Genomic DNA, 25,828 nt, shown 5'->3' with positions numbered 1-25,828 from the left:
TAATGACTTTGATTAGTAGATATTTTAGGGCGAGTATAAACTCGCTAGGGCTAAGTTTAAACGAGGCGTTGAGTGCTGTAGCCTATAGAATCTCTGCTCTATATCCAATCGCTTGATTTTGGTGTCTTGATACATGTAGATACCTAATACCTATACTTCCGTCGTGTGATTTTTTTAAATTTCATACCTGTCGTATAAGTGGTCATAAGGCATACAATATAAATTATAGAAATAGACGAATTAAACACAAGTTCGAATAAATAGAAACGGTTCAAACAATGAAAAACTGCAAATGAATATGCGCGTGTTCGCTATACACACATATATACTGTATATACGCTCAAAGTGTATATTTTACACGGAGTGACGCGCTTATAGTATTATTGTTTAATAACGGTAAATTATACCATTAGTAGATTGTCGTGTACAAAGGCGTCCGCGGTAATCGTTTGGATGTTTAGACATTCAGCTATCTAAAAAAACTGAAGGGTAATTGCGAACGACGTTAATGGAACATGTCCGGATTCCGCGGCGGTGGTCATCTTCCCACAACCACATCCCGGTGGGCGTACCTAAGACCGACACACACATACAAACATACCTACAACATTAAATATCATACTTACGGCCGCCACTGTCGGATCCCGGTGTACATTACCTTACCCGGTTTCCGGTAAACGGTGACGTTCACGTTTTTAATAAATATTATACACATTTTAATCTGTGGCAATAACAATAACAAAAAAAAAAAAAAAAAAATAGTATAGTCGTTAAGACCATCATTTGCGAAGTGTTTGGCCGACGACCACCTCGGCTGCAGCGATACGCAATTTCGCACAACACGAGTCCAGTGTTGTGAATTAATTAACAGGTTCGCGTATGGTCATTTTGTTGTTAGTAATACCTACCTGTAGAAAGAATTGAGTTCGATTAAAGTTTATTTTACGTTATCACTGCAATATAAACAATTTTTATTTTTATAAAATGTGTAAAATATAATAATATTAAGTACAGCGTGTAACAGCTGCTAAAACTCAATTATACCTATTTACTCAATTAATCCGAATTTTTTTTCATCGTTTCACAGGTGTTGTTCGTTGGTGACAGTTACGTGCCAGTCACTACTCAGCTCCGATCCAGACCCATATCGCCGGCCGACTCGACCGTGCTCGACTGGAGACTGCAAACCGTGGAGAGTTGGGACGGACGGCGGCACGGCAATAACAAGACACGTGTGCAACGTACGTATTTAATTTTTCTCTTACGCGATAATAGCTAGAATAGGTTTATGATAGTATAACGTCGTAAAATATGGCTGCAGCGATGTAGACTTACGAACGGTCTCGCTGCAGTCTTAGGTTTTCGTTTGAAGCCCAATGGTGGAATAAAACTACCACAGCCCCACCGTAGGCTTTTAACGTTGTTTCGGAATCGGACTCGACATACTATAAAAATATATGCATGTCGTTATTAAATTATCTAAACAAAGATGAAAGATATATTTTTTTATAATTTTATATGCTGTAATAATTACATTTTAGTGTAGATACACAATTTTAAAAAACAATTAATAAGAATTAATCGAGTTTTCGTGAAAATTTTTAAGAATTAAAAATACTAACAATATATTAATTACTATGTCGAAGTATTCAATAATAACAATGCAAACTACGTAGATACACTAAATTTTTTACGGTGATTCGGTAAATTACAAAAAAAAATCCTCCACTATCTAACTTAGCTATTGTGGTGCAAATCATATGAATAATATTCAATACGATATTTTGGTTCAACGAATAAAACTAATAGTTTTCCTTCATTAGCCTTTCTCTACTTAACCCAATTTCGTTATCGACATTTGGACTTTAAATAATATATTATATAACCCTGCTGTTCATCAATCCTATTAGAAAATCACATGTACCGTATATGCGTGCCTACATTGATTTTCTCTTTCTATACTGTATACATGTCAGGAACAGTTGTAATTCATACGAATACATTTTTGACGGAAATAATATAATCATAATTTCGGTCGGTACTTTTAAGCTTTCAATATCGTTTTCACCACAGCTATAGAAAAATACTAAATATCCGACTGCCATTACCTATACACGTCCGATTGGCATAGCCTTTACGTACTCGTACTCATAAAATAATTTCTCCAATAAAATGTCCGCTATTTGTTATCTAAAATATGTTTGTACAATTTTCGAAAATTAAACTGATATGATAATTAAATTCAAGTATTTTGATATAATAATATTTAATCTATTTCAAATGTCCTCATTAATACTAATAACAGAAACACTCACCCTTAGATAACGAATAGCGACCATTTTGTTGGCAACGATAATGGATCGAATCAAATGTCTTGCATTTTTATATATCTGTAGTTTTCGTGAACAGGGTTCGCTGCAGTAATACAATAATGCTAACATCGATAATAGTTGTATAGTTTCAGGAGAAACTAACAATTTGTTACAACTGCAGCAGTTGCGAAACGTCCCGTACACAGCATGCGATTAGGATATTAATTCCAATTACTAATTAGTATACTATGTGAACTAAACCCATTTCATGACCATACTTATATCTGTTTTCGTTTGAGTTCCATTGTGATTATTATCGTTATTATATTATTATCCTACGTTATATTGTATTAAGTCTTTTACACGAACATATTGAGACGGGTTTTATTTTTCCCTCTTTGCGTGTTATTATCATAATATTGTTATATTATTACGAAGAGGCCATCGCGATAAACACGCATAACATTGAAGCTGACGTCCGCTCTTTGACTTTATGGTCACTGAACCGACTCAGATAATAATAATTATTAATATTATTATATTTATCATAAATATTTAATAGTTATAATATTATCATCGGTACCGTAACTGTTGCCGACACATTTCAATAACAGAAGGATATTATAATAATATATCTGGTGTACAATATTGTACTCGTATTACGATCTGTGAGCTTTCACTTGTTTAAACCTGGCGTTTGTTTATTATTATTTCTATTATTATTGTTATTATGCTAAGTAACGGCTATGCAATGCAATATTATTCGTTTACTTCTATAGAAAATAAAAAAAAAATTCCGTACCGAGAAAACACTTACGAGATTCATATAACACAAAAGGATCAGTTGAGCTGAGTGGAAAATATTTAAGGGCGATAAAATTTTTTAAGAGTGTTTACTGAGTAGAGCTTTTTATATTATAATATTTCATGTTGTACATCAAAATTATTAGAAATAACAGCTATGTTTTTGATATATTTTTGGAACTAAAATTGACTTATATTCACGGAACAGAAATAATTTTAATTAATTAAATGCATCTATAATGTATATTAGTTTATATTTTTCTGAGTCTTCACACGAAAGACTTAAAAGGGCCCAGTATTATTTTTTCAATACAATTTTGTTTATTAAAAACTATAAAAAAAGTACGCTAAAAATATACTTTATAAAAAAAAATAAAAACAACATGCTATATTCGTGTTCCTTTTTCTGAAATAATCGGTATAAAGCATTCCGCTCTCAAATTATAAAAAAATAAATAGTTAAAGAGCTCTATCTCTTTGCATTATCCGCTGCTATAAATTCGAATATACTATTGATATTATGGCGAGCGCGTTACAACTTCTATAGCGTGTATGAAGTGTATTATGTAGTTTTCTGTGTATGAGATGATTAAAATATTATTATATTATGACTTAGGAGTGATTAGTGATAACAGCTAAATTATGATGTACGCATTATGCGGCCATTCAATTTTTCCGAACAATATTGTGTTATTGTACTCGGAAGGTTAAACCGTAAAATTCATCGTGTCGGCACGCTTAAACGCTTTGGTGGTTTTCAATATTTTCACAATCTATGTGCCCAACGCTGCTCCCCGCACGTCTCTCGCCGTTTCTGGCCAAAAGGAAACAAAAGACCCCTACGGACCAACTACTGCATTAGACAGTCATTATACAACGACGTTGACGACTTAATGCCCGAGTCACGTGCATTAGAAAATAACAACAATAATAATAATGATAATAATAATAATAATAATAATAATAATATGAAAAAAAAAAGACTTTTGCTCGTCGCAATCGTACTACTACACACGGTGGATGATAATAGGCTTATTGTAAGCACGCGCGTTTAACTGTGAGGTCGTATGAAATGTAATTTCGCGGAGGAATGAACTAAATTTTAAAAAGAATAGACGATTTGTGTTTATATTATATTAAGTACAGCTGAAAAAAAAAGTTCTTAAAGAAGTCATTAACCGTCATCTTTGGGATTTATTTTTTCGAATTGTTTATGCAAGGTGAATTTTCTCGTTTTATTGTAAACCAGTTGGTAATAATATTATTTTAGTTGAACATCAACAATTTTAAATTTATTGCTATTTTTAGTTTTTCTGCCAATAGTAACTCTTGATATTTTCTACTTTTTTATAACTATTATTTATTACTAATTATTATACACATTATATCCTTATTTTTTCTTAGTTTGTAAAAAAAAAATAATTCGATTTTCTTTAAAATGTTTCTTCTAAGAAATTGTCTACTGCCATAGATATATGGCTATAGATACGATATTATAATTGCTCCATATATACACACACATACACACCTATAATTAAAGCAAGGATTTTCATGCATTTACGTAATATTTTTTATTTATTTTTTAGTTGTTTTATCGTATGCTTATATTAATGAATATTTTACCTTTTTTGATAAGTGTACATTTGAAAATGTTTAATGCATTAAAGTCTTTAGCTTAAAAAATATAATATACTATACGTCTAAACGTTTTGACGTTGCTGTACGCGGAGTTTGGTTCGTTAACTACATTATTGTTAACAAACTTGCAACGGTCGTAAGCCACATGCATCAACTATAATCGATGGAGAAAATTTTTAAATTGACAACATTAACATTCACCTGGGTAGTCTCCGGGGGAGGAAATGAAGAGTCCAGCGATCCTTCAGCCACGTACATATTCTGTGCACACACGACGCAATATGACAATATACACGTAAACACTGTAATTACACATACCCATATGTATATAGTATACATTTTGCTTGTTAAACGTGCAAAGGATGTGAAATTAATAATAATGATGATAGTGACTGCATCAGTATATTATTATTATAATGCATATTATATGTTATATTATTGCAGTATTGTATTAATATAATACAGTGACGCATCGTCATCGACAACGACGATGACGATATTATAATATTATATTATATGGCCGAGATGAATATATTTAATTTTCGTGTAAAATTTTCACGGGTCCGTGTTTAAATATTTGTGAACTGATTTAAAAATTGTTCGTGGCGGTGGCGGTGACAGTATTGGCTGTATTATATACCTATACCTATATCCATGTATAGAAATAATAAATATATACACCTCCGGAGTTGGTGGGGACGTGGCAGGCAAACCGTGAAATTCGTACTCGTTATTAAATAGTCCTATTGAAAGAAATTAATGGACCATAAAGTATTATTTTTAAGTCTCCCACGGGGTCCACAACCGCAAATTATTCGTCGTCGTTGTCCTGTATACGCGTAATAATAGGCAGAGGTACTGTACAAGTGTACTCGTGTATATATAAATATATATATATCTATATGTATACCTTCATAGGGCTATTATGATAATATACTATTATATAGACGTATAGACATGTGTATCCGAATCGATATGACGATCAGATGATATCTAAAGCATCAGCTGAAAATTTGCATAAAGATTCGCACGACAAAAAACTTATGTTGATATAACGTGGCGATAAGGACCTAACGAGCTCGTCCCGAATTTGATCACAAATTAGAACACCGGGTGGTTATGTAACAATGAGGTCATGAAAACGTGTTGTTGACGCAAATTGCTTATTTTAACTACCTAGCTATTACTTCTGCCACAATTTAGAACTAATAAACTTCTTATTGTATATAACCGAAAACATATCCGGTTTTAAATGAAATATTTACTTTAAAATTTACAGTCTTAGAAAAATATATATTTTACCGATTTTGTTATGCACTAAAGTGTTTATCAACTTAGGGTGGGGGATTATTTGATGTTATGAAGTTGATTCATAAAATAAAAGCAAATGTCAACCGGTCAAATATACTCAAATTTAATTTTTAAATAAAAAATAATAAGAGTTAGATATTAAGAGATTCTTAAAATTTAGAAGGGGTGGCATGAAATAAGAAGTTTTAGAAACACACTGACCTAGCTAGAGTGTATAATCACAGTAATATTCTAACTTATGCCGTTGTTCTTTATTAGCGGGATTGTCGCTTAAAACTCAAGGTTACAACATCCTGTTTACTTTTACAAGCAGCTGATCGTTTACATCGTTTCAAAAGTCTAATAATTTGGCTTAAATATACTTTGTCAATTTCATCTTTGAAAAACTCAGACAGACGAGTGGTTGATTTGATTGTTACACGGGATTCTCGATTGCCATTAAACTGTAACGGGAGATGTTATGAAACGATGTTGTTACAGCTATATTATTATATAGCAAACAGCTGGAGATCCGTTAAGAATTGACATTTTAATATGATGAAAACATAAATATATACGTATATTGATGGTAAATAGAAACAGCTAGAGTGATGATGGCAGTGATAACCGATCGATAATTTTCTAGCAATTTAACATATAATTGTGTACTGAAGAACATTATCGCAGAACTACATCGTAATGGCACACTATATAACATAATATTTATGGTCTGATGTTTTATTTTTTTTCGTCATCGTTTTGTTTCAACCAAAAGCCCACCGTTAATAAGTGTACCTGATACCGGATATTTCAGTGTGCAAGAATATCACTTGGTGGGTAAAGATTACGGATCTAATTTGCGTAAAAACGTGCCATGGATTTGCTCAAAATCTTCTGTGTTTAAATTACAATTTGGAATAATAAAATCTGCGTGACTACCCGAGTGAAAAAGAAAAAAAAACACCTAATAACAGTTCTATAAACCAGCGACGTCTAAATTATAACAATATAAAATTATTATAATAGTGCTAGCTGGTGTATTAAGATGACATATTATCCTCTTACACGAGCGACGCGCGTTACCGTTATCGTATACTATTATTTCCGGTGATATACTGTGCATTCCACGATGATGACGAAAGAAAAACAGTATATACGCATAGGTACGCATTGAAAAAAAATTAATAAAAAATAGATAGGTACACCGGTTGTTTTATTATAGTGCATGGTTTGGTGGGTTACACACATCGGACCAACGAAAGAAATTAATAATCATCGATATTATTAAACAGAAATGTAACAATAAGTCATATTCGCTCCATGTTTAAATGTTATGCTGACAAAAAAACAAAAATAAAAATAAATACAATTTTATTGCGGGTTCGTATTTTTTTATTGGTAACAGCTGCACTCTGCAGTATGTAGATATGTATAAAAAGTACAGTAGGCACAGTTATTGAAATGGCGCACTGTTAAGCGGAGGGGTTATTACAATTTTGCATGCTGGTCATTTTACAATGTACCAACTTTGTCTTAAAAAAACAAAAGTTTATTTGTAAGTATATGTATTATTATGTTCGCAGTAACTTGGATAAATTGTAGTTTTTAAAATTATGTTTTATTATATTCTATTTATATACATAACTTTAATTAATATTATTAGATTAACTGACGTTAAAATGTCATCTTCCAAGACTGAATTCGGAGTTAAATAATGCGTATAACACAGAGAACTTTAAGTTATATACCGTAATTATGACGAGTGTTTGAGAATAATATTAAAATTCGATTAGATAAACTTGGAAAATTGTACGGATATCCGTCCTCTTTTACTTATGGATCGTTTATTATTAGGTATTAAAGCAGTGATATATTAATAATATACATATATGTCAGCGAAAATGCTATCCTAAGTATACAACAATACACTATTGATTGTCACGTCGAAACTCCTCTGCAATAGACATTTTTTTTTAATCCCGTCACGGAATTTTCCGGAAGAACGCATCACTTCACTCAAATCTGCTGCATTATAAAATATACACTGCACATTCGTCACTGTCCGTTGAAAACTATTCCGTACGAGAACGTACGTATATAATATCGTTGGGGCCAACTGGAAAACCAAAACGTTTTTAGAAATGCTCTTTTGAGTACAAGTTGCGATCATTGCATATATGTATAGGCGAATTTCTGAAGTCGGGTATTCACTACATCTATAGTTATTTGTTTATTATTTTTTTAACTCGACTAAAAATTATATTCATAATTAGTTCATTATACGATATTACAATAACTTAGCTATAAACAAGTAGTATGCTTAGTTAAAATTATGATGATATTGTACAGAAACACGTACAATTACTTAAAACTTCTAAAGTGGGTATAAGGTAGGATGAATGTTTAACAAAACGATTAATTATTATTAAATTGAAAGTCATATTGTTCACTAAACCGTGTGCAATTTAGATGGTGATCAGTTAATTGTTTTTTACCAAGTAGTCGAGGAAATAGTTTTCACACTTATATTAACTTTAAAGAGTTGAATATATTTTTTAAGTAGTAATTATCATTGACCTCTACTTATGTGATTATGTTATATAATCGCCATTTCAACAGAAGTAATTTAATACCAAGTGTATCTATATTGTTTTTATTATTATTTATGTTTTTTTTTTTGTTTTCAATCTTTCTCGCAGATATCGAAGCTGAGTGCCAAGATGATTATATGAAAATTCGCATCGGTTTCAACGGCTCCTTCGGCGGTCTGCTGTACTCGTCTGGATATTCATACGACCCGGACTGCGTTTATATCAACGGCACTGGTCGGGATTACTACGAGTTTTATATACAGCTGAACCGTTGCGGTACGCTGGGAAAGAACTCCAGACAAGAGGACGCCAGGAAGAATCCAGCGGTAAGTTTCCGAGACTAAGAGTAATATAACCTTATAAGGCATACGTTTAAGAATTTATTAGATTGAATTTATTTACGCAAACAAATTTGATTTTTTTGTTTGGGCTATTGCTTTTTAAATCAATGTCAATTATACTATTTAGGGGACTACTGTCCAATATACGTCTTTATGGATAACAATATTGTAAGCAAATTTATATGACATTATGTTGGTGATTTACCTGTGTATGACAACTGGCAAGTAAATGAACATTAGTGTGAGTGGGTCTAAATTAGAAATTTCGAAGAATTAATTACTTATTAATTATTGATCGCTGAACTTCTGTACGCGCAGACATATTAAACAGTATTAACAATGGACATTATTTCCAAGGCATGGTGAAACGTGATATTGTCTGATGAAATGGTAGTGCTCATGTTGGATGGATTTTTATTTTTGTAAACGGACTTTGATTCATTAATAAATATACTATGTTTTAATCAAATCTGTGCTTAATAATTCAAAAAAAAAATTGTTACCATAATTTGTTATATATATATATATATAATATACAACAATAAAAGTAAAAAAAAAATAAATGTTAATAAGTAGGTTATCTTTTTGTATATCAATAATTAATAACTGCAGTTTTTAATTATTTTGAATTTATCATTGTGTTTGATATTGAGCAAGGTTAACTGTCAAGGTCATTTGAACATTTTGTTTGATATTGGATAAGCTTAAAGTTATATGACATATTATAATATTATAAACGTAGTTATAATATAATATAATAATATATAATTACTTATTGTCTGACATTTGATTCATAAATAACGAGGTTTTGTTATCATATTATGTTCACGTCACGTCACGATATCATAATTATATTATCTCTATTACAATTTGTTTAATTGACAGATTTTATTTTAATTTTCAGAAAAATCTCATGTGGAACACCGTAACCGTCCAATACAATCCGCTGATTGAAGAGGAATGGGACGAACACTTCAAGGTGACTTGTGAATACGGCTACGATTTTTGGAAGACTGTGACATTTCCATTTTTAGACGTTGAGTACGTATACATGATATCCGTTTAATTGTACTGATTTGACTTATAATATTCAACAAAAATAATTAGGCGACTTTTTTCGTATTTATAAATTATGTTAACGTGGTTTGGTCTTCTGTTTTCTCAGAGTGGCTACCGGCAATCCGGTCGTATTTACACTGTCGCCGCCTGAGTGTTACATGGAGATACGGTACGGATATGGCACTACCGGAAACAGGGTTGGAGGACCTGTACGCGTCGGAGATCCGCTGACTTTGATCATCTACATGAGGAGCAAATATGGTAATGTTCAAATATAACTAATAATATTAACATGTAATAATAGTATAGTCGAGTTCACAGTGGAGATTGCGTTCTTGATCAAAGTGGTATTTTCAATATAATTTACATAGCTGACTGCCTGCTACATGGATATAAGCTGAACGTTATGTGCGAAGGCTTCTAAATAGGTTTATATATTGATTGGTCCGATCAAATTTTTAATTTTGACCATTATGGTTGAAAAAAATAAATATATATTCTTCTAAATCCAATGTGATAATGTTATATCATATTCACTAAAGCAAACGATAACTAAACTGCACTTATCCAAAAGTAATGTAGGCGTCTATAATGTGTTTTAATAGTTAAGTAAAAAATTATGGAAAATATAACTTACAATCCAACGGAAAATAATTAATTATCATCGTAGACGACTAAACTTCACGGTATCGAAGATACCCTGCAACGTCTGTCCGTGACAATAACAATAATAACAATATCGTTATTGTTGTCATTACTAGGAGTTTTGCGTGCTCAACCCATTTTACATCGCATACTCTATAATTGCATACACTCGTGCGTTTCTCGATGAGCCATTCTTCTATAATTATTTCTACCCTAATGTCGGCTCAACACGTTGCTTAAAACTAAAAAAATCTGAAGTACATTTACACAATCTTTGCCTCAGCGGGATGTAAAACGTGCGTTTATTGATGTTTCCCGCTGTTAACTCGGCACTCGAACGCGCCGAGTTATATAATATAACCGTATTATATTATCGTTTTGTTAAATTTTATTATTACGTATTATCGAACGAATTATTGCATATTTTTGTTAACGGTTTTACCGGGTGTGATTGCAGATGGTTTCGATATTGTGGTGAACGATTGTTATGCGCACAACGGAGCGCAGAAGAAGATTCAACTCATCGATCAATACGGGTGAGCGAATAACATAATATAATAACTTTTGACATCGTAATCGCATGCAATAACTAAAGTACGTTAGTGGCGGTTTTATAAACCACAAATATAGAGTGATATTTACGGCGTCCGGCTGCTGTCGTAGTATCCGGATAGGATTTTACCGCCGGGTATTTGATCGGTCCATTCGTGGACAATAATGATATTATGAATAATATTGTCGAAATAGTCAATAATGAATTATAGCTATAAATTTAATAAGACGTTATATCTCCGAGTTATTATTGTGTATATAGACACACGGAGGTACCAAAAACAATAAAATATTTTTATTTTTTTTTTTGCATTATAAATAGTTATATGTAGATGTTTAGAAAATAATATATAAAATAATTTTCAAGTATAAATATTAAAAATAATGTATCATGTAATTTTTTTTTACTTTTTTTTTTCTATATTATATTATGCGATTATTACAATATAAAACTACAGAAAAACAACCGATAAGTGTCGTTATGATTTAATTGACTTTTTTTATATTATTTATTTATAATGTTATACTAACAATTGCGATGACATACAACTACCAGTTGAATACTTTGTACACATTTAAATTTTCATTATTCTTGAAATACCATTACAACCATCTATTTAAATCCCTCGTAAACGACGTTTTTTTTTTCAATATGTTAGTAGCCACATGACAACTGTGAAAAAGTGGCAAACAGTGTATTTTTGATCTCTGACTTGACGAACACTTTATCTTTTCTTTGCAGATGCCCTGTCGACGACAAATTGATCAGCCGATTCAGAGGATCGTGGAGCGAAAGCCAAGTGTTTGAGACCCAAGTGTTTGCTTACATGAAAACGTTCAGGTTCACCGGGTCACCGGCTCTTTACATTGAATGTGACGTCCGGATGTGTCATGGCAGATGTCCGGTAAGTCACCACATCGAATTTTGCCATTAAGTTGATCGTTTGATCGAACAGTAACAAATGTGACCGGAAATCATCAGTACCCATTATACAACAACATAATATATTTTAATAAATTTAGTAGAGTCGGTTTCGCTGTAATAGTATGATTCAAAGGTGGGAATTAGCTAATTAAAACATTTCAGTTAATATGAAAATATTTTTAATTTATTTTTTAACTTGATTTGTTTATCATTAATTTTTGAATAATAACTTTTCTAGTTTTTATTTACTTTAAAAATAACTTGACTTTTTTTCAGTCGATTTAAAAATAATCCATCAAGTTAATATTTAAAATGTTTGTAATTATTGGTCTTCATAGTTTTATACTATCAATATTACTGTATACACGTTTTAAACGAAAATGAAAATAATATGAAAATGTTACAATCTTATTTCTCTTGATTGAATAATATTAAATTTTATAAATAAGTATAAAATGCTCTTTATGCGATGTACGTAGGCGCCCAATATAAATTAAATAAACTTTTTTAAACCAAGCTAAGTGTATATTTTTTTACATTTTAACTTTAAACTTAGTTCGATTTATTATTTGTTAGGTAACTATTAATTTCAAACTCGACGATGTTATATTCACTTAGTATAAATGAATTGTTTTTATTAACTTGTACACTTTTTCTTTATTTAAAAAAAAAAATAAAACCGATCAAATCAAATCAATTACACGTGCGATTGAAAAATGAGTAAAAATCATTATAGTTTTGAGGGACACTTAAATGGAGAACATTCTAACAAATCATAAGACAAACGGCAGTATTAATACCATTGATTCATTTTATTACTTGTAAATTGTTACTATAATAATATTGCGAATAACTGCATAGCGCACTGAAACCAGATTTTACTAAATCACGATTGTATACTGAATAAAAAATAGACATTCGATTAGATCGTTCTATCGATAGACTTTTGAATATAACATAACATTGTACTTTGTACATTTAATTTACCTTATTGACTTTTGTATATAAAAAAAACTAATCGTCTCGTTCCGTTTGTTTTTATCTTCACGTGCAGAGTCAACCGTGTCACTGGAGGAATGCCAAGAGCGTGTCGAAACGGTCCACTGACGTGGAGGTAGCAACGACCCCGGCGGCCCTTTCACAGAACATCAACTTGTTCCAGTCTTTGAGAGTGCTCCAAGAGGGCGAAAACAGCGAAGACGCTAGTGCACTTAGTAACAGTGAGTATAAAAATTGTATTATTATTGTTATTATTACAACTTATTATACACTCATCAGCTTAGCCTCCCTAAGTTATTTCAAGCCATTCATAATTTATTTTGTTCAATTTATACTTTACTATAATATTAAATTATATTATTTCGCATTAACTTGGTAGCTAATTTAAATTGTGATATTTATAAAATAATGTTTATGAGGTGGATGGCCGATTGTGGTGTGTGGCTGGAGGTAAAAATCTGATTTCACTATTTTTTTTTTAAATTTTATTATGATAAGTCCTATATAGGTATTCGGACCCAATTTTGTGAAATACTATGATAGGTGAACATAATAATAATTATCTGATGCTCAAAAATCTGTATAATAATTTTACATTCCCATTCTGGTTAAATGTCACGTCAATTATTAATGACTTGTTTTATATGAAAATTAAGTTATTTGCCGTTGAACTTCTTCAGAAACTAACAATAGCCAATTATTAACATTCAAAACAAAATGTACGCGTTTAATATTAATATCATATAGTATCAAATAAATTATAAATACATACTTATAAATTCGTGAAATAATTGTGACTTAATAAAAACTCGAAACCGTGTAGTGATGGACTCCATAGGTCAAATGTTTTAATATTATACTCGTACAAGGATGATATAGGATTTATGCTTAACGTAGTTTTTTCATTTAAGTTAACAAACGCTTAAAATATTATCTCTTTACGTTTAAGTAAATAAAAATAAATTCCTCGAACTCGGTCTTTCCGTTACTCGTCCTGCGAGGAATCGCTGTTAGCAACCAACAGCAAAAATGGTTTAATGACGGTCTTCTCAGAACAAACTGCTCAATTATTGCATTGATAGAACGTCTTGCGTGCAGTACGTTATGCTGACGTAGCCAATTCTGTGCCACTGCCTTACGCCTATTACAAAATAAAATTTGATATAAAATTTTATTTTACGATTTTCAGGAACCACAGGATATTACACGGACAACAGCCAGAATTCAGTGTGCGTGAGGTCCGGCTTGCTAGCCGGTCTGCTGGCGCTCGCCTCCACAGTGCTGTGTTTCCTCAGCTTGGCGCTGACCGTCATGTGTTACCGGTCCAAACGACTGGTCAAGGGGTGCGCCAATGATCCAGCTCATCACGTGATCGCAGCCGCGCCGGCGAGATGTTTCCTCACACACAAGGGCAGAATAAACTGACGGGGGTCGACTTGACCACCGGCAGGGGGGGTATGGGAATAGCAACCTGTATTTTTTTTTTTTTTTTACAAAATATCGTCAGGTACAAAAACATTTAACATTATCATATCATAATATCGTGTGTATACAATACTATAGTTAATACTCTCATCACTCGCATATCGGACTTAATATTATCATATTTTCTACATACATTTATATATATATATATATATTTTTAAATCGTAACTACTATTATTACTATTATTATTATTATTGTTGTTATCATATGGTATTGCAGCGCTGCAGACGTTTGAAAGAAGACAGAGGATTACCGTGACTAGATCGCGTACAGACGAAACGATTCTCGCCTTTGTTTTAAAAGAATATAATTATATTATACGCTATGCATTCTTAAATTACAGTCAGACGTTGTTTTTGTCGAGTCGATAATTCGTTATCCCCGGCACGCTCGCGGACACTTTAGGCGTTCTAGATGGGCCTTGTCGTTTTTGTTTGTCATCTCTATAATATTATTTAAATAATAATATCAATATATTCACTTGCAAGCATCGATCCGTAATATTCATTTGATGTTGTTTAACTGAATATTTCTCGACTTGTCTGTATGCGATTTCTCGTCTGAAACACGTGATAATAATATTAATAATATATAATAATAATTAAAATATTTACTGTCCTTTTAATCATGTTTCACGGGACAAATTATATTTTAATAATTTAAGTCAGGTTTAATGCACTATTTATACGAAATCAACGACATCTTAATGTAATTTTTTTAAATCTTTTTCAATTATTATTATTATTAAGACGAAGAGAATAAAACAAATGGGCCATACTAAAAAAAAAGAAAGTAAATAAATAATATTGTGTCAATTAATTTGTATACCATAATATCATAATAGTTGCTATTTGCTGATGCTGTAATAAGCGTGCAACATATGCGTTCATACTATTTATTCTTGAAAACATAATTACAATAATATTATAAACGGTCATGTCCGGTCGGTGGCTTCTTCATATTACACAGTTTTAAATATTATATGTATTTTTATTTCGCTTTCGAAAGGCATTCATGATAATATTTTCGGCTGTTATTCAGTTTCTGCGATAAATGCCCATGGTCAGCGACGACTTGTTAACGATTTTATGACTTCCTGATCTCCTATACATTATACTTGGATACGCGAAGATTTTCGAAATGTAAATTGTTACATACGACACACAGATTTTAAAATTATTTTAAATACATCGAGAAATTCGTTTTGGTACATCAATATTTTGATACGAAATATTATGAAATTATGCAATAGATTCGATAGAAACTATTACAGCCGCCGAACCATTGACATGTATATTCGCCCTACGTGTCTCTGTATTATAATGATATATATTCACCTCTCGATCTACATACTGTAGAAAAATCATTTTTCACTCATCCACCGTGTCTACCTCTCATAAAAGCTCGCTCCATATTCTCTCACGTATGTCATTGCGATTCATTTCGGTTTCACTAACGAAATGAAATCGTTTTAATAGTACCTAGTTAAGCATTATATATATATTAATTATACATAGTACTTAAAATCGTATCTTAAATTGTGACGTTCTACGATAATGCTTTGAAACCATTATTATTAATAATCAATTGCGTCGTCATTATATTATTATTATCAATCGTTTCTATAGCTGATGAATAACAATTTGAAGAACAGCAAGAATTTTTCATTTCACTTGTCACTTGTAAATATTCATATGATATTATTGTATTAGAAACATCTTCTTAAATAAGTTAGATTTGTATCTTAGATTATAATTATATATATATTTTTTTTTATTTTGTGTTTGCACGTGCGTAAACACGATGTGTTAGGACAACCTCTATCTAACGAGCAACTAATTAATGCGAGCGACTAGAACGTGAAAACGATTATCCGGAATGAGTGCCCGGAAAGGTATTAATTTTATTAACATTTTTTTCCAAAATCATTTTCCAAGGCAAAAAAAATTTATTACTTTTTTCTGCGTGGTTAGGACGAGCGAATTAAAATGTAATATCAAGTCGTGTAAAAATATTTCAGTCAGAAAATATTATGTTGTGCTCTTTATATAGGGGTTGTACTAATAGACCTACTAGTTTTTTAAGCTCTGTACAGGGCATTTAGTGTTTTTGGTATAAAAACAAAATGCATTTTTTTATATCATAATTCCATAATGTTTAATTTTAATATTTATTATAATTATTTTATCAGAATATTAGTAATTATATTATAATATATAAATTATTTTTAGTAACCTAATATAATAATATTATGATACATTTATTTTAAATATAATTTTAGTATTGAAATCGTGCATTTTTCGTTTGTTTACTAACATTTTATAAAATGATAAATTTTTGCCTTCTGGACATAATTATTTATAGACTAAGGTACGCGTAAAGTATACGTCATCAATTTTAATAAAGTTATAATATAGTACATTATATATTATGTCCTACACTGCTTAATAATAATTAATTAATTAATTTTATGGTAGACTATAGTATTGTTTTTCTAAAAAACAATGAATGATGGATTATTGTTAATTAAGAAATACTTATTATCATTGTATTATTCAATAATGCATATTATTTATAGTTTTAAAACAAAATGATTTCAACGAGTTCAGTTTTATGGTTTAAATTTACAAATTGCAACATTTTAATAGTTTTAAAAATACACTTTACTTATCTATAGTGGTTAATGTGATTATGAGTGGAAAATCTAAGTGTATGAATAATTTAATTTATTTAAATTCCATATTTTTTTTTTTTTAATATAGTTATTTTGTAAATATGTGAATAATAAGTAATAACTTCAAAAAAAATATAATATATCTGAGAGAATAGTTAAAAAATAACACAAACAATATGTGCAAAAAATGTATTATAAGTTTCACTACATTAGCGGAAAACTTCTCAGTCAATTTTATTTTTTTCGAATTAAAAATATTGGCTTTAGTTTAGAGCCGAAATAACAATTTCGTTGGTAAAGAGATTTACGTCGCTTCTCACAAAATAATATAACTCAAACCGTAGTGAAAGTATATGGTTTCGAATGATAGAATGTTGGTTGCTAATAGTTGCTAATAAGTTTCAAAATATTGTCACTGGTTTAGAGCCGTTGCAACAACTTGTGGTATCCTCCATATGCAGGGGGACCTCACGGATGTTGTTTGAATTCAATTAATAATGATTATCTAATATTGTACGAGAATGTTTATCAAACGTCACTCTTGCATATTTCACGATTATAATATCAATGTTATATATTCTGTAGCTGTTATGTTCGCATGCCGAACGGGAACAAACGATTACGCAAGCCTTTGTGGGTATATTTGTACGTAATAGGTATAGAGCTCCTATCATATTATTTTATATGGTAATTTATCTTATGCATTGCGACCGTTGTGATAGTTAATGATAAATATTGCTGGGGAAGTTATACTAAATTAGACTCAATACTAGACATAATTAAACAAAAATGGACTAAAATAAATGCTAATAATCCGTTAAACAGCTCAAAAAACATATTATAACGGTTATAGTCTGACAGCTGTTTTCATTATTTTACTACGTACAATTTATTAGTTCATCAATCATATTATTTTATTGGGATTTAAGTGATACAATATATTATAATAATAAATCATATTCTCGTTGTAGTGCAATATTATATTAATTAAAATCATTAATTAACTAGTATACGAGCTTAACGTTCATGGTTTTTAAAAAAACACTGTTTGATACCCTGTTTATTGTTTCGTGGAAATCAACCAAGTTAAAATTGAATTTCACAAATCTGCATAACTAACACGAAATCATCACAAAGAACTTTCAAAGACAGCAATGGATAATCTTTACTACCATTAGACCCTATCACAGGTAATGAGCAAACTTCAAATTAGTATTTCAAAAGAAAAGTGTTCCAGAAAAATTGAAATTAATTACGTTTTTATATTTAAATGTAAAGATGAATAACATATTTTTATATTTATTATTTTAAAAGTTAACTTTTAAATCTAACCGCAAAATTAGTGTTTGAAAAAATTGATTTTATAGTTATTAAAAAAAATAAATAGCTGTAGATACTTAAAATTATTACTATATATAGATTTTTTAAAATTTTTTATAAACTATTTAAAATTAGTTTTTAAGCATAAAAATACTAAAAATATAGGTATAATTTAAGTGCTTAAGGCTTAAATTTTAAAAAGCTCGACGAAATCTCAAAAATTAAAAAAATTATTTTGTAGTTAAAATTAAAAAAATATATTCAATTTTACCTAAAGCTTAATAACTTGACTAACGATTGTTAATTGACAGTGGTTACTCAAATTCAAAAATCTAGAACTTACAAAAGCGTATTTTTTCATTCATAAACATTTTAAGTTAAAATTTGACTGAAATATATATTTAAACGAAGAATAATAATTTTAATTACTTTGATTTAATTTAATTACATTTGATAGAACTTTTAGTTTTTGTGTATATTATTATATTTAAAATTTGTTATTCCATTTTCAAATACAATATTCTGGCAACAATTGTTTCAACCTATTAAAATACTAATCTTATTTTTATATAAATTATTTTAATGGAAATATAGATAACATAACATTTTTATTTGTTTAATGTTTAATGGTATATAGTTACTGATAGGCCAACTCCACTGGGAATTGTTCTTTGTATGTATATATCATTAAATTATAGAATTAAAATTTAACTTGACAGTGACTAACTTAATTACGGGATACACCCAATATCTATTTCATAACAGAGCAATTATTTACTTACCCACTTTTTTCTTTGTTTAAATTTGTTATTGAGTGATATAATATATTGAATGCAAGTATAAGTAAATGTGTTTATAAAATAACCGGACCGAGAAAATTAAAATTAAAAATAGATTTAAAATGTGAAAATTATTGTTTCATAATATTTTTTAGTATTCAATAGCTATATTTTTGAAAAATAAATTACAATCATCAAAGTTGATTTGAATATTATAACTAAATAACACAATTAACAATTATTATATCCAATTTTGAGTGTTGATGTTTAAATTATTTGGGTATAATGTGTTATCAGTTTAATTGAACATTTTTTTTAGATTATATTTTTAATTTAGAATATTATATTAGAGTAGTTGTTTTATCTTGTACAATTAGTTCACGATTAATTTTATTTTAAATAATTTTTACAACATGATTCTAATCAAAATAACATATTTTAGAAAATTATCAGTAATTTTAGACATTATAATAATATAATATACCATAATAATACGTACCTATAAAAATTTAAGCAAAAAAATAATTTAAGAATGATTATTATATCTGATAGATAATTGTATTTTAAATTGTACTATAAACGATGGACGATGGATTTTAAAACAAAATTAGCCGTTGCTACCGAGATAAATCAATAAAATACTTTGTTCTTAATAATAACTATAATATTAAAATATTATCGATTTTTATATTTTACTATTTTATAATAAAAGCTATGAATTATGTTATAAAATATCAAACCACTTAAATTCAATGTAAAAAGTAAAATGATAATATTATTATAAACTATTTAATTATTTGTGCTCAGATAAAATAACTATATTATACAAATATTTGATTCGAATATTTTGTAAGGGAAAATATAGATATTTTATCGACATGTAATCAATTTTTATTGAAACAAAATACATTTATAATTTGTTTTTCTAATAAAATATAATATATTATTATGATCACACGGCGATCTAGATAGGCTATTTAGGTACACCTCTGTCGGAAACCGTAAATCTTTTTCCGATATTATATAAAAAAATTGTGATGATAAATTATCAATCTAATTTGGTATAATGTAGTTTTTTAAATAAATACATTATAATATGATAATATTTTGTTTGTTACACTTTTTTTCTTGTCAGTAGGATATTGTTGGCCAATATTTTACAATCGACAATTTGATGTAGAAAACTATTCATTCACACACTTCTAAATAGGTACAATGCAAAGTTTAAATATTATCTTTAATGATTTAAGGTCTACCAGCTATATACCCCTGTTATTATTTTCATAGACAACACTGATGCTATAACAATAAATTACACCTTGGTAACTGTAGACATTTGTATTTATAATGTATATGGATACGGGTGTTCACAATAATATAGTTCAACTCGTTTAAGCATGATGAATTACGGTTGAAAATTTTTTTTTAAAATCGTTCGGCTTTATCATGGCCGTAAGTTCTCCTATAAATGTTGAATATAAAGTTAGTGCTGATCGCAATAACGATTGCATACTAGAAGATATAAATAAAATTCAAGATTATTTAGAATGTTCAAAGAAAAATTTTGAAGAACGTTTAAAACAACAACCAATGAACGAGTCTTCGTTTCATGATTTTGTATTACATAAGACTATTGGTGTGGGCGCTTTTGGGCGTGTTATGTTAGTCAACCACAAATTGGATTCAAATAAATTCTTAGCTATGAAAGTAAGGAATAGGAAGTTAATTATATAAATTTTTAATATAACTTCTCACAAACAATATAACATATACGTATTATGTTTTGTAAAGTTTTCGACTTTCAATAGATACTTGGTTTTTATTTTAAAATAATACGTTATGATTTATTATTTATATGAAAAATGAATATAGGAATTTAGCTAATTTATTTTATTTTTATTTCTTTCAACTATAGTAATTTATTGAAATGTATCTATGCATAAAATCTATTGTTAATTTGCAACATAAAAACACGTCTGTTTGTAACGATAGCTTCGTTATCATTATTTTTCAACTACGATATTATGGATATTATAATATACAATATACCTATCAACTATAAATGTCAATTTGGTCATGTATCGTTACCGTTAAAACGAAAAAAAAATATTTAGTTTTAATATCTACCAACATTACTTTTGTTTTTAATAAGACCTATTAGTTACCATCAAAGTGAAAATAATTATCATTGACTTTCAAAAGTTTTATAAATTTTCATCTATTCGTGTCTTAAAAATCATGTCCAATTACCTGTTATTACCTTTTTGTACCTATTGGTAATAAAATAGATAAAAATATTTATTTTTGTAGACCACACGATATACCGAGTGATTTTTATAACTAAGATACTTATTGTTACAAAAAAATATTAACAACATTATTGGAAACAATTTTTTAAATTTAATTTTTAATGATTAAGTAAAAATTCCATAATTTTTACTTAAAAATATAAGATGTCATTTAAAAATAAAAAGAGAAAATGAGACACAATATAAAAAAAAATGTTGTTTTATATTGATTTAAAATTATGTAAGCGACATTTTTTTTTAAAACTTTATTGTTTTCTGTAATAATAAGTGTATTATTGATTTTTTGTAAAAAAAAAATAAAAAATAATAAGCTGTTATTTATAAATATTCATGCATTTGGTAACCTTAATCCATCAATGTTATACCTATTTTGTTATATCATCAGCTTTCATTCATATTTTAACATAACATCTACATCATCTCATCAGCTACCATCTATAAGATGCAGTACATTCTACCTTCTTATTTTCCTTTTAAATTCAGCAAGTAATGATTATCGAACCAAGTTGTTTAACGGATGTTTTTACGCATAATTTGTATTTTATCAGTTGGTATAGTTCTAATTGTTGATCTATTATAAATTGTTGAAAACTGATTAAAAAAAAAAATTGTTTAATTAATTTTGTATAGATGCTTAACTCTATATTGATACTCGAAACATTTTTTCTATTTTCTTAGAGATCTTCGTATTTTCATATTTCATATTAGATTCTAGTAAAGTAGCATCTTAAATTTATTATACCTAGTTATTAGTCTAATTCCATTAATGCAATTGTGTTATGTCCGATAATGTTTATTGGCGGTAAAGTATCAATTATTATTGTATTTAAATGTATTATTATTAGATAATGAAAAAAGAGCAAATCTTAAAGAGAAATTATTTACAACATGTAACGAATGAAAAACAGCTATTATCAAATTTACGCCATCCGTTCATAATACAAATGGAGTATTGTGCAAAGGACGTGTGCAATCTATATTTTATTATGCCATTTATAGTGGGGGGAGACTTATTCAGCTTAATGAGCGAACGAGGAGTACTAGACGAATTACATGCTATGTTTTATGCAGGGCAAATGGTCCTAGCACTTGAATACTTACATTCGTTGGATATACTTTATAGGTAATTAATAATTGTATTAAACAATAGACCTGATGTTAGAAATTATTTTTTGGTTTAGCTTGGTAGCAGTAGTTAGATTTGGGTTTATTTCTGAGGGTAGTCGTCTGTAATATAATATATATATAATTATACCTATATTATAGACTAAAGTCGTATTTTCTGAAAATTTTCTAAAACTGTATTTAAATGTATCCTTAACATAAACCTACATAAGCTACTGAATAACAGATAGCGATTCATAATATTTTAATAAATATCTTATGTCTTAAAGTCTTATGACCGTGATCCATTTTCTTAACGTACAACATAGCATGTTATTGTTGATTGACCCATTATAAAATTTAAAGGTGAGAATATCTAAGTAATTTTTTAGGTTTTCATTAATATTTAAATTTGTATATATTATAATTTTAATATTTTACATTGTTTTAGTTCAATTTAAAATTAAAATATCAATCAAAACCTACGATAGGCCTTATGTAAATAATATTCTTTTACAGATATTTAGAGAACATTACAAATATATGTGTAACTTCTGTTTTAAAAATAAATAGTATAGTACATTTGAGTTTGGTAGAATCCATTTGTGTAGTTAACTTTAATATTAAGATGAATCGATCTAATATTAAAATTATAGGTAAATAACATTGTTAGTGGTTAAGCGTTGGCTTATTTTCGATATTTTCTTTTTTAAGCTAAATATAAAAATTTTAAGTTATGTTACGTAATCATATATCTTTCTTAAAAATTGAAATATCGAAAACAAAGTCAACGCTTTATCACTGATTATGTTTTTTTTTTTTAACTTTGATAATAGGTAATTCTCTTTAATATTGAAGTTAAAAATAAATAATAGGTTCTACTGTACGAAAATTTGCAATGCTGAACGTTTGTAAAACAAGAACATCACATGCAGACGTGACATCCACATGCTAATAAATACAAAAATAATACATATTATTATTGTTGATAGGGACTTGAAACCCGAAAATGTGTTGATTGACGAAGTTGGTTTCATAAAATTAACAGATCTTGGATTAAGCAAGCGTATAACCTCCAATCGAACAACTACACTTTGTGGTACTCCATACTATTTGGCACCCGAAATCATAGCAATCAAATCATATGGAAAACCAGTAGACTGGTGGGCATTGGGCATAATCTTGTTTGAAATGGTTGCTGGAACAGTACCATTCAATGCTGAAAACGAAAAAAAGCTGTTCTATAAAATCTTAGGTGGGAATTACAAAATGCCTATCAATTTTTCTCCAAACCTTTCACATCTCGTAAAAAACTTACTACGAGTTGATCTCTCAAAAAGATATGGAAATTTATCAAAAGGAATTACTGATATTAAATACCACCGGTAAAATATTTAATTATTTTATACGGTAGATGTAATTATAAATATAATTTAACAATTAATATGTTACAATGTAATACTATGCGTGCTAAAAATATATAAATTTATAAACGTATATTATGTTAATCTTATTATATTTTTAAAAATTATATGTTTGTAAAGAAAATAGTACTTCAAAAATTTGGAAAATATTTGGTTGCTGAAGGGTAACCTATTGAATATGTTTAAATAAGCGTTTTATGTGAATTGTATTTAAAGACGATTCATTGTGTGACAAGTAAATTAATTATTTCTTGCAGTGTGTTAATTGTGTGATATTTTATTAGTATCACTATTACTACAGTTTACGTTTACAATATGTTACTAATAAATAATAATGTCCTTGATAAATTAATGTTGCATACGATTTTTAGATATTATTATTTTTCATTTTACACTACAATAAAAACTATTGAATGAAAAAAATAACACACCTTACTTGTCAATGTCTATTTTTAACTATTAAAATACGTTTATATTTAAAAGCTAATCTAACATACGATTTTGTTTTGTAGTAGATAATATAACTTTATGTTGGTTAATATTTTATATTTTTAAAATAGGCAAAAAAAAAAAGTATTTTTTGTTGTTTAAAAATATCGTGATTTTAAGAGCAACTCTATTATGATTTAAAATAACTATGTTTTCCAATAATATCTAGAAAATTATAAAACGAATTGGGTGTATAGAAATCAGTGCTAAGTAATATGGTCACACATTGAATCTATCGTACATGTGTCATGTTAGAATTAATTCTTTATTATGTTTTTTTTTTTTTTTTTTAGATGGTTTATCAAAATAGATTGGATTATGCTGTATAATAAACATATGGTAGCTCCGTTCATACCGACGTATAATAGTCCTTCAGATACGCATAATTTCGAAGTCTATGTAGAAGAAGATGCTACTTTTGTGTGTGCTGGAGTTGATCAAACTTATTTTGCCGATTTTTAACTGAACACAAAAAACAATAAGTAAAATAAGCAACACGCATATTATGGAATAAAAATGTATATTGGCATTAAAATGTTCGACATTATTCGTAATCTAAATTAAATATTTAAGTATCTATGTAAAATTATAAAAGAAATAAAATAATAACTTTTCAACAATACTCATTTTAGTGGGTATCTATTTTTCTAAAGAATTTTTCAAATTATTAAATAGTGCGTTAGAAACCACTTGACATGTGTATAAAGTATTAACTTTGGTTACTAAATATAGAGAAATTGAATTTACGCTTTATCAATTTTTTTGATTTTTCATTATCATAGACATAAAACATTATAACAGTTTTTAAATCTGCCATTTTTAAGTTTTACGATCTTGAATAACTTTTTTCATATAAATGAAATCAACAAAATACAACGATAAATCACTCCGTTAAATTTTTTTACTTCATTAAATTAGATTACCTATATGGCAATGTTACTCGTAACTTTTTTTTTCGATTGTATTAGTATTTCTGAATCAGCTGTGAGTTCTTTGTGAATTTTAGTATTCACTATTCTCAATCGTCCTGATAAAAACGTATAATGTTTTTTAATTGTTCGATAGTTGTTCGATAGCTAATCATAAC

The 25,828-nt window shown here is 28.7% G+C and overlaps 2 protein-coding genes across 2 annotated transcripts in view; both read left to right on the top strand.

Annotated features, from left to right (window-relative positions):
- Window positions 1-16,612, top strand: part of LOC112592155 — a 72,655-nt gene extending 56,043 nt beyond the window's left edge. The window contains exons 4-11 of the mRNA XM_025336155.1: window positions 1,088-1,241; window positions 8,744-8,961; window positions 9,881-10,017; window positions 10,142-10,296; window positions 11,138-11,216; window positions 11,975-12,137; window positions 13,212-13,377; window positions 14,346-16,612. Of these exons, the coding sequence (XP_025191940.1) occupies window positions 1,088-1,241; window positions 8,744-8,961; window positions 9,881-10,017; window positions 10,142-10,296; window positions 11,138-11,216; window positions 11,975-12,137; window positions 13,212-13,377; window positions 14,346-14,581 (1,308 nt within the window). The 3' untranslated portion in view covers window positions 14,582-16,612. The remainder of the gene's footprint in view (window positions 1-1,087; window positions 1,242-8,743; window positions 8,962-9,880; window positions 10,018-10,141; window positions 10,297-11,137; window positions 11,217-11,974; window positions 12,138-13,211; window positions 13,378-14,345) is intronic.
- Window positions 16,613-20,861: 4,249 nt separating this feature from the next.
- LOC112592165 (cAMP-dependent protein kinase catalytic subunit beta-like) lies at window positions 20,862-25,203 on the top strand. Its single transcript, XM_025336165.1, has 4 exons — window positions 20,862-21,122; window positions 22,570-22,847; window positions 23,821-24,213; window positions 25,035-25,203. Exons 1-4 carry the CDS (start codon window positions 20,862-20,864, stop codon window positions 25,201-25,203), a joined length of 1,101 nt encoding a protein of 366 aa, XP_025191950.1.
- The last annotated feature ends 625 nt before the right edge of the window (window positions 25,204-25,828 follow it).

This window comes from Melanaphis sacchari, unplaced genomic scaffold (assembly GCF_002803265.2).
Source record: "Melanaphis sacchari strain LSU unplaced genomic scaffold, SCAv2.0 Contig159_pilon_pilon, whole genome shotgun sequence".
NCBI classification, from domain to species: Eukaryota; Metazoa; Arthropoda; class Insecta; order Hemiptera; family Aphididae; genus Melanaphis; species Melanaphis sacchari.
Note: the sequence above shows the minus strand (reverse complement) of the source record. Positions and strands in the feature narration are given on the sequence as shown.